The following is a 10805-nucleotide window of genomic DNA, read 5'->3' as shown; positions in this document are numbered from 1 at the left end:
ATGTGTTATTTTATGTTATTCTGGGTTAACCGCAGCAGAAAAATGGCTAAAGTTTTAACCGTTAGCCGTGGAAAGTTCTCCTCGGTCGGCCCTCCTCAGTTTTAAGAAAGTTTTGGGTTTTTTTGTGCAGGCTGTTTTAGTTAAGTCTGCGATCGCGGAAAAAAAAGTTATCAATATTTTCTACACTCGTGGAACCGTACCGACCTAGGGTACCTCGTATAATAAGGACACTTTCGATAAACAGATTGAAGCACCATCTCCCAAAGTGAAAGGTAATTTCTCTTTTCTTGCCTCCATTGATTTTTGACAAAACATCATATCTGCCTCATTACATGCAAAAGGGGCGCGTTGCGTGACATCCTGAGGAACGGCTACCAATGAAACTTGCAGTTCTAAGATCTGAAAGTATCGAGATTTATACCTCATTTGATAACTCTATCCAAGGAAATGGGCAAAATGTGAACGAATGAGATATCGGTGCGCTCACTACTTCAAACGACAAGATGTGACAAAACACCTCATCTGTCGCATAACGCGCTAAAAGAAGTGCGTCGCGTGACATCCTCAGGAACGGCTGCCTTTGATCGATACTAGTAGTTAAAGAGTTAGAAAATATCGAAATTCATCTCTCATTCAATAAACCTACTCAAAGGAGTGGGCAAAAGTTATTAAGGGAATAAGACTTAGGTGCGCTCACTACTTCAAACGACAAGAAATGGCTTAGGCAGGTTGATGCAGAAATTTTCTCCCCTTTGTCATTGATTTTCCTCTTCCATTCTAACAAACTGCCAGCGACTTGTTTCATTGTTTGACATTCAAATGTTAGTTTATTGTTCTTACATAATAGGTAAAGAATCTAACCGGAGAAACTAAATGGAATCATTTGGTTCCAACTTTCTAGCTCGTTCTGAGCTTCTTTTAATGCTTTGTGCGCCAGTAACTAAAATTAAGATAAAACTTCTCGCTTTGCCTTTGGACCATTAGTTTAAACAAAATACTTAAAATGCATCGCTCTGCTTGTGAAAAATAACACAATTTATCGCGTTCAAAATTAAAGGAAAAATTTCCGAAAATTGATTAATAACAGGATTAAATCCTGGCCATTACGACCATAATCTGTCATTTAACGTCCAGATAAACCAAATTCTGATCGGCAGAAACGAACTTTAGGGACCAATGACTGGGTACAAATCCTCGAAAAGTTAATCACAATTTCCATCTGACATAAACTAAGATAATCGAACGATCGGACAACTGATTATTCTCTAATTTCCATGGGAATTCTCCACACATGCACATGGCTACAACAGCTTTACATCACTCATGAGACAAAAAACTGATTAAGAAAAATCTGTAAAAAAAACTGTGGAAAACGTTTTCAAGTCGTTTTAACTTCGACGTAAACGCGAACCTTAATCCTCTTCGTAGCTAATACTTAGATTTTAAAAAAACCTTTAACATAGCTTGTCATGATAATTATAAGACATCATATAAAAAAAAGGTTGTTCCGGCAGGATACCAAAGATAAAGCTCGTAAGAGCAGTTCAGACAAGCAAAAAGTCAACTTTTGAATCAATGGAAATCCATTCTCTTGTTAAACTTGACTTTGGCCGTCTTTTGGTTCTTCCTGCTTTGAAAAGAAGACTCTTGACAAATATTTCATCGGTCGCTTACTGGTTTATTGTCCAAAAATCAGCGTTTTCAGGTATCCTAAAACTCCCTGGGATTCCAATGCTCACTGCCTTAACTGAAAAATAAAAGAATCTAAGTTTAGGGAGGATGGTTGAGTTGCCATGAAATATTTCTTAGCACATGAAACGATACATTGCACAACAGGATTGTTTTTAAAAAAATTTTATTTTAAGAAAAATTTTAAAAGTTTTTTTACTCCTACCAGGTTTCCTAAAAAGAATGTTATCATTGTAAATGTATCCTCTTGATTGTACTGCATCTCAATTTGCCGGAGCAAAACATAAATTTCGCTACCCAACTGAAACATATAAGCAATAATTATGATTTCATGTAACTTTGTATTGAATAGAATGTGTAAATAGAATATTTACTTGCTTCAGCTTCGAAATATCCTTGAAATCCAGCTGGACGTCGTCACCAATAAGTACAAATGGTGCCCAGTAAATTACCTCCTTGAACTTTTCAATTTCTCTCATACACTTCATGGCCTGATAGAGAGCTTCACTTGCCTTCTTGCCATTGGCAAGTGCATCGTAGAAGAAACTCATGAACTCCAGGGTTCCCTCGTCACCAATCGCCCACAAGGTTGCCACAACAGATCTAGCACCGGCACCCAAAAGTGCACGCGCCATGCCGACCACACCCTCGGCCATGACCTCCCCACGAGCAGTGTGACAGCAGCTAAGTACAACCAGACGTGCTCGCAACCCAGCTTCTATGACATCTTTCATCGTCAGTAGATAGTCTTTCTCTTGCGGCTGAGGGTTTTCTCTTGTGGCGTTTGGTGCCAGGATAACTTCTCCACTTTCCTTTTTACCGTGCGCTGCAATATGAACTAACGCCACTGATGATATTCGTTTTAACACTTCATGTTTTGTTGCCATTTCTCCAGTGAGGGGGGAAACATTTAGGATACGTCCGATCATCTCCACTTCTTTCCTTGCTCCTGGAAGTTGCTCCAAAAGTCCTCCCTCATAGATGATGTGTTTGAAACATGGGTCTCCGACGAGACATACACCAGTCTTCATGTGAAAGTCACCTGGACAATCATGAATTAGTTGCAACGTCGTCAGAGAGGGAAGCACACGAATTCTGAAAGAATCACTTAGATATGATGAGTTGGAGTCCTGCAACGCTGCAAAAGGTACAAGGCAAAATTGCCCCTCAGGAACGAATGTTATCTCGTTGCCTTCGATCAGGTCAGCAATAGGAGCAATGATGATGTCATGCAGCTTCTTTAAAGCACTTGACTGGGAGTGCCTAACACCAACTCGGATCACATCATTGGCCACTTGCTCTTTTGTCGGCGAATCAGGAGGAAGATTTTCGATTTTAACAGTATCTCTTTCACGGATCTCCTTCAGAGCAGTTTTGTTCAGCAGTTGGATGAAAAACTCCAATTCAGCCTCAAACTTAAAATCCGTGACGTGTACCTGTCTCAACTGGATGTTATCTTCATTGACGAAAACCCAGAAGTAAACGCATGGTCCATTAATAGCTATGAAAACTGTGCTCAATGGAACCCAACGCAGAGAATCAAATGATGCGCTGTGCGTTGAAGAATCTTCAGGCTGATATTTTGTGGCCATGAGATCTCTCAGAGCTTGAGCACGTCCTTTCTCTGCGGCAAGAAGAGCCTTTACAACTTGACCTTGACTGAGATTTATACACCACAAGCCTTTGTATGCCCTTTGGTGCTGATTACGATAAGAAATCTTCAGCTGATCGTTGAGTTGAAGACTGGCCCTGATATCATCATACAACTGTACACTCGACTGATAAAAGTCAAAGGACATCATAAGATTTCCTTGGCACTCAAAACTTATTCCAAGAGAACAGAGTGAGCACGCCTCTCCAGTCCTATCTCCCACTTCTTTGGATATTACTAGATGACGTTGATAACACTCGATTGCTGTTTTCAACTCTCTCTGACGGAGATGAACACCACCGAGAAGGCAATAACTTCTTCCCTCTCCGGCCTTGTCCCCCACTTCTTTAGCAATTTCTAAACGACGTTGATGGTACTGGAAGGCTGTTTTGAGCTGTCCTAGGCTTTCATAAGCGTTGCCGAGACAGCCATAACTGATTCCCTCTCCAGCCTTGTCTCCCACTTCTTTAGCAATTTCTAGATGACGTTGATGGTACTGGATGGCTGTTTTGAACTGTCTTAGACCTCGATAAGCGTTGCCGAGATTGCAATAACTTTTTCCCTCTCCGGCCTTGTCTCCCACTTCTTTAGCAATTTCTAGATGACGTTGATGGTACTGGATGGCTGTTTTGAACTGTCCTAGACTGCCATAAGCGTTGCCGAGATTGCAATAACTTCTGCCCTCTCCGGCCTTGTCTCCCACTTCTTTAGCAATTTCTAGATGACGTTGATGGTACTGGACGGTTGTTTTGAACTGTCCTAGACTGTGATAAGCAATGCCGAGATTGCCATAACTTATGCCCTCTCCGGCCTTGTCTCCCACTTCTTTAGCAATTTCTAGATGACGTTGATGGTACTGGATGGCTGTTTTGAACTGTCCTAGACTGTCATAAGCGTTGCCGAGATTGCAATAACTTTTGCCCTCTCCGGCCTTGTCTCCCACTTCTTTAGCAATTTCTAGATGACGTTGATGGTACTGGATGGCTGTTTCGAACTGTCCTAGACCTTGATAAGCGTTGCCGAGATTGCAATAACTTTTGCCCTCTCCGGCCTTGTCTCCCACTTCTTTAGCAATTTCTAGATGACGTTGATGGTACTGGATGGCTGTTTTGAACTGTCCTAGACCTTTATAAGCGTTGCCGAGATTGCAATAACTTTTGCCCTCTCCGGCCTTGTCTCCCACTTCTTTAACAATTTCTAGATGACGTTGATGGTACTGGATGGCTGTTTTGAACTGTCCTAGACCTTGATAAGCGTTGCCGAGATTGCCATAACTTCTGCCCTCTCCGGCCTTGTCTCCCACTTCTTTAGCAATTTCTAGATGACGTTGATGGTACTGGATGGCTGTTTTGAACTGTCCTAGACTGCCATAAGCGTTGCCGAGATTGCAATAACTTTTGCCCTCTCCGGCCTTGTCTCCCACTTCTTTAGCAATTTCTAGATCACGTTGATGGTACTGGATGGCTGTTTCGAACTGTCCTAGACCTTGATAAGCGGTGCCGAGATTGCAATAACTGCCGGCCTCTCCGGCCTTGTCTCCCACTTCTTTAGCAATTTCTAGATCACGTTGATGGTACTGGATGGCTGTTTTGAACTGTCCTAGACTGCCATAAGCGTTGCCGAGATTGCAATAACTTCTGCCCTCTCCGGCCTTGTCTCCCACTTCTTTAACAATTTCTAGATCACGTTGATGGTACTGGATGGCTGTTTTGAACTGTCCTAGACCTTGATAAGCGTTGCCGAGATTGCCATAACTTCTGCCCTCTCCGGCCTTGTCTCCCACTTCTTTAACAATTTCTAGATGACGTTGATGGTACTGGATGGCTGTTTTGAACTGTCCTAGACCTTGATAAGCGTTGCCGAGATTGCAATAACTGCCGCCCTCTCCGGCCTTGTCTCCCACTTCTTTAGCAATTTCTAGATGACGTTGATGGTACTGGATGGCTGTTTCGAACTGTCCTAGACCTTGATAAGCGTTGCCGAGATTGCAATAACTGCCGCCCTCTCCGGCCTTGTCTCCCACTTCTTTAGCAATTTCTAGATGACGTTGATGGTACTGGATGGCTGTTTTGAACTGTCCTAGACCTTGATAAGCGGTGCCGAGATTGCAATAACTGCCGCCCTCTCCGGCCTTGTCTCCCACTTCTTTAGCAATTTCTAGATCACGTTGATGGTACTGGATGGCTGTTTTGAACTGTCCTAGACTGCGATAAGCAATGCCGAGATTGCCATAACTTCTGCCCTCTCCGGCCTTGTCTCCCACTTCTTTAGCAATTTCTAGATGACGTTGATGGTACTGGATGGCTGTTTTGAACTGTCCTAGACCTTGATAAGCGTTGCCGAGATTGCAATAACTGCCGCCCTCTCCGGCCTTGTCTCCCACTTCTTTAGCAATTTCTAGATCACGTTGATGGTACTGGATGGCTGTTTTGAACTGTCCTAGACCTTGATAAGCGTTGCCGAGATTGCAATAACTGCCGCCCTCTCCGGCCTTGTCTCCCACTTCTTTAGCAATTTCTAGATCACGTTGATGGTACTGGATGGCTGTTTTGAACTGTCCTAGACTGCGATAAGCGATGCCGAGATTGCAATAGTTTCTTCCCTCTCCGGCCTTATCTTTCACTTCTTTAGCAATTTCTAGTTGACGCAGATGGTGCTTGATAGCTCTTTGAAACTTTCCTAGTCCTTGATAAGCGTTGCCGAGATTGGAGGAACTGTTTTCTGTGACTATTAGCTCAGCATTAGTTTTCTTTAGTAATTGAAGCAGACGTTTGTTGTTTTTTTCAATCTTAAAACGTGTCAAGGATCGATAAATCATGAGTAGATTTGCGAAAATGCAGTGGAAATGTGTATTTTAAAAAAACAGTGAGAGTATTAGATAGAACCTTAAAACTGGAATGATAATTCGAAGGTGGGTTTTTTTCAGAGATTTGATTTCAAGTTATTGAAGAGTTTTTTTAGCTCTGAAGCGCATTTATTGGTTTAGGTTCGGTCGTCATGGTGATGCTCGTCTGGAGACAAAAATGAGGGGCATTCAGCTCAAACTCTGGGAATTAACTCTTTTACTCTCAGATCAACATTGTAATTCTTCTCACTGTTAACCATACAATTTCTATTATACAAGCTCAAAGAATTTGGTTTTGGATCAATCCATTATCCTAGAATTGACATTTTTTTTTATTCTCATCACTTATCTGGTAGATATTGTATTGATGTCGTGAGGAGAAATTCTGTCTTGGTCACTCAAGGGAGTTAAAGGGTTAATTAAAATGGCCTCTTCTTTTGAGTAAAGTTTCGTGGAATAATCGAAAGAACTCTTTAGGAATATTCTAGCTTTTTAAAACTGCTCAGTGCAGTATAAGAGAACATTGTTTGCATTATATGTTGCAGAATCTGTCTGGAACGTATTGATTTTCCTTGAAATATTACTCGCATTTGAAACATTCGTTAAAGGATACGGCCAATCCCATATGCAACCAGCTCCTTGCTTCTTTATACAAGCAGAGTTCAACACAAGCTCTGGCTCCTGAAAAACAGAGCATAATTGGTGGTACGAAGTAACTCATCACTGTTAAAGTATAAACGTATTAATAAAATGGACTTAATTTCCCAATTAGCTAGGAACAAAAATTATGGTAATGAAGGAAATTTGAACTTATAGAAGAACTGAAGATGAACAATAAGAAGCTAATGCAAAGCGGCCACCAATTAAGCTTCAATTGATGATGAAACGATGAATTTATATCACGAATTCTTCTTTTTAATGCGCTCTTATGCGCTTTTCAGCACTTTTCGGGGAAATTTTCCGGCAGACTGCATTGAACAGTTTACAACTTTTGAAAGGGAATTTTTCATGTGCCTCCTTCAGTTACAGAAAAGATGCAAGAAACGGGGCTTACGGTTTTCTGTTCTTATCCGGGACAAGAATATCAAACCATTTGCAGATGTCACAGCTTAGCGGCAGCACATTCTCCTCAGATATTTTACGACTCTGAGTGTTGGTCCGGTCTAGGGCTTGAACCCTCGACCTCCGGCGCTATACAACGTGAACTAAACAGGCAGCGATATTTGAGAGCTTGTTGACATTTTCTTATGCTTTTACCCACATCACAGACATTAACACACCAGATACAATTGACACTTGGGGTGTAGTCGCCTGCCACAAACCACACAATCCTCTTTTGATGAAATCAGAGAACAGAATGTTGATGGCTTATGTCTGAAAAACTCACCTTTCTTAATAGCTTTGATTAAAGTGGGTTCCAATTGAACAGCAACTGTTGCATCATCCAGACATTCCATATAGTTTGCTATGAGATTCAGGAAATGAGGTCTAAAAAAGTGGTCATCCAATGAAATTGCAGTAAAAAAGCCTGAAAAATTACAATTGCTTAAATTGCAGTCTAATAACGAGAATCATTTCTTTTCTTAATTTTCATCCACTAAAGGGGATTCATGTATTTGTGCTTTTTTTTCTGCTGTTGCTCAACTTCTTTCTTTTCTTGGTGCAGATTGTGTATTCCGATACCTTGTAACGCTGCATGAGAGATTTATATATTTAGAAATGAAATTGTTACCCAAACGGAAATGAGCTGTTGCCCTGTTGCTGTAAAGCTTGGCGTTCAGTCGTTTATCTTTGCAGTTCACTTGAAGTCCTTCCGTGTAGGAGTTTATCGCGTTATTAGCTTCTCCTCGTGTGTATTCTTTGTTACCTTCCTCGAGACATACTTTCGCTATCCCTGAAAACACACCATGTTAGTGTTAATGATTTAGTAATGAGTTACACGACCCTTGGCGGATGATGCCAACTTTATAGTTCCAAACGAACTGTTAGGTTAAAAAAGCTTAGAGCCATGAAAAAAAATTAGAAAAGTTTAGTATTTGTACATTTTGTTCAAGTAAAATGTGTAAGGTTTTGGGGGTCTGGGCTGTACCTTAATTGGCTATTACCAGTTCAAGTTTTACGGTTTACATTTGGGTCAAGAGACTCTCCAAAAACCCTTTTACACCTGGGTTACGTTTTTCAAAGTATCCCAAATCTCACCGGGAGATCCTATTTCAACTGAACTTTGTTTACAATTGCACTTCAGGAGACTTTATCTGTGCATTTTGTTTGCTTTAAAATATGCAAGCTATCTGGAGTTTCAGCTGTAGCTTGGCTATAACCAGATCAAGTTTGTTTGGTTTACATTTAGGTCGAAAGACTTTCCAAAATTCTTTTTACACCTGAGTTGCGTTTTACAAAATGTCAAATTGGAATATAAAACCCCATGAGTTGTTGAGGAAAAATGTACAAAGCAAAGCAAAGCCAGGACCGAAAAAGATTAAAACTTGTGAATGTTCTAATAAAGAAAAGAAACGTCGTGCTGAGAGTGACAAGTGCGTCAGAAAAACATGCTTTTTTCCTTTTTTCTTTTTGGTTTATTACATACATGTAATTGTTTATTGAAAACATTCTCGTAGAGGCTCACTGGAAAAAAATATTATTGGGAAAGTACTACTTTCCCGCGAATTTCCATTTTGCCTGTTGTGAAAGTCAGGGGTTCTACTATTTTGTTGGCCGGTGGTTTACAGCGTGAGCCTGGTGTTAACATAACTGTCCGAAAAGGTGTAAAATATTTAGAAGACCAAAACAGGCGATACAGCCAAGACAAAATGCCTCCTCTTCTCTGTAGAATTCTCAAATTGCGTGAAAGTTCCTTGGAACAGGTATTGAACAATTAGGGACAAAAAGATGTTCGCGTAAATACTTTCCTTTTGGCGGCCTAAAAAAAGTTACCCGTTTGCAAATTTTTCCATACTGGACTTTGACGGGTCTACGGGTACCAACAACTCTCTCTTACCGAAAATGACTTTCGTACTAAAAGTGACCAAATTAACAATATTTTCAAGTGCAAAAGATAAGTACTTTTTACTGCACAAATATCGTTCATTTTAGGTGCAAATTGTAGATACATCTTTTATCTCCAAAACATTGTGCGTTGATATACAGATAGGCACTTCTAAAACTCAGAAAACTGAGTTTTACCAGCCTAGTAGGCCAATTTTGGCTCATTCTTCGTTAATTTAGGGCTCTTCAAAGCGTAGTCGCGTTCAAATTTTCCGCTTTATTGCTAATGCAAAATTAATGATGCCTACGCATTCTGCTCGATCGGATCGAGCAATTAATTCTTTTTCCCTTTGTTTTTTTTTTAATTTTCTAGGGATAAAGTTTAAAATTTTAAAAAAATATATTTTGCTGCTTCAAAACTTATCCACAGAACATACGCAAATTTTGATGTAAACGTGACAAAAACTTCACTGGGGCGTCTTTCAAAAAATCTTGTTTCACCTGGTGTTCTTACCTCTTAAAGGGTCATTGTATACATCCAGTTCAGCGTCACTTGAAGTAGCTTGAATTTCCTCTGTCGCTGAAATTGCCGAGAAGATATTTCAACTTTGTTAGTGATCACAACTATGTGCAATTACAATTAGCGTTCTAATACTGGCGTATTTAGTGGATTCCTCAAAACATTCAAGTCGAAGTGGTCCAAAAAATTGAGCACCAGAATTAAAGTATACTTAGTTACCAAACAGTACAAAATCACCTTAAAGAAGTCTCTCCCTGTTGCTTTTTCTCACCTGTAGCTGGAAACTCATTTTTCACCTCCAGTTCACCTCCCGTTGTTGGGAGGTTGCTTTCTGCCATAGCTAGAAATAAAATTGAATCGATTGTACTGCGCTACATTGTGAAAAATCAAAAAGAGGAGACTCAAATGAAATTAACCTAAAGAAAACATTTTATACTTAATCATAGAAAAAGAATGAGAATTTTCTCCGTCACGCTATTGTGATTGCGTGAGAGCTGCAGTCAAGTTCTGCGGGTTGTGTCATGTTTTTTTTTTCAAGTGTTTGTTTGTTTGTTTGTTTGTTTTCGTAGTCTCATCTATGGAAACGTCGTTCTAGGCTGTCCCTTATCAAAGTGCGTGAGTTACAATAAACAACCTCATTTCCGAATACAGAGATCCGCTACCCCGAAACTCAGCTCGCCGGAAAACCAATTCAATATCGGACATTGTAATACAACAATTTCTCATTACAAGAACTATTTCCTTTAAAAAAGAATTGAATTCAGCTTCAAGTAAAAAAAAAAAGATTGAAAAAAAAAAAAATAAAAAAACAGCCCACATGGAAAGTAACACTATCATGTTAATAAATTCGATTCTAATGACGACATTGATACCTTTATGTGTGAAGATATAAATGGTACATTTACAGCGTGCGGTGGAGATGTCACGTTTTGGAAACTGAAAAATTCTGGTATGTTACCGTTATTATTACTATATATCGTGAATGTTACGATACCAAAAGAAACGTGAGGGTTGTGAATTTTTTTTCAACCTCGAGCTTTGTTTCAAACTTCTTTTGTTTTCGAGAGATATTTGCTAGTTTTGATATTGACGAGAGCTATAATTATATACAGCAC

The 10805-nt window shown here is 40.0% G+C and overlaps 2 protein-coding genes across 2 annotated transcripts; both read right to left on the bottom strand.

Moving 5' to 3' along the window:
- Positions 1-1593: 1593 nt before the first annotated feature.
- Positions 1594-5867, bottom strand: LOC131800245 (tetratricopeptide repeat protein 28-like; the record flags this gene model as incomplete). The annotated part of the gene is made up of 3 exons (XM_066167614.1): positions 1594-1747; positions 2064-3544; positions 3656-5867. Coding segments are annotated over 3 exons (3705 nt in total), but the record flags the coding sequence as incomplete, so codon positions are not given.
- An 898-nt stretch (positions 5868-6765) lies between these two features.
- On the bottom strand, positions 6766-10028 carry LOC136281117 (tetratricopeptide repeat protein 4-like). The gene is made up of 5 exons (XM_066167324.1): positions 9962-10028; positions 9685-9750; positions 7918-8079; positions 7573-7650; positions 6766-6866 (listed from the first exon to the last, which is right to left on the bottom strand). The coding sequence occupies exons 1-5, from the start codon at positions 10026-10028 to the stop codon at positions 6766-6768; spliced, it is 474 nt and encodes a 157-aa protein (XP_066023421.1).
- Between the last annotated feature and the right edge of the window lie 777 nt (positions 10029-10805).

The sequence above is a fragment of the Pocillopora verrucosa genome, chromosome 5 (genome assembly GCF_036669915.1).
Source record: "Pocillopora verrucosa isolate sample1 chromosome 5, ASM3666991v2, whole genome shotgun sequence".
Classification (NCBI taxonomy): domain Eukaryota; kingdom Metazoa; phylum Cnidaria; class Anthozoa; order Scleractinia; family Pocilloporidae; genus Pocillopora; species Pocillopora verrucosa.
Note: the sequence above shows the minus strand (reverse complement) of the source record. Positions and strands in the feature narration are given on the sequence as shown.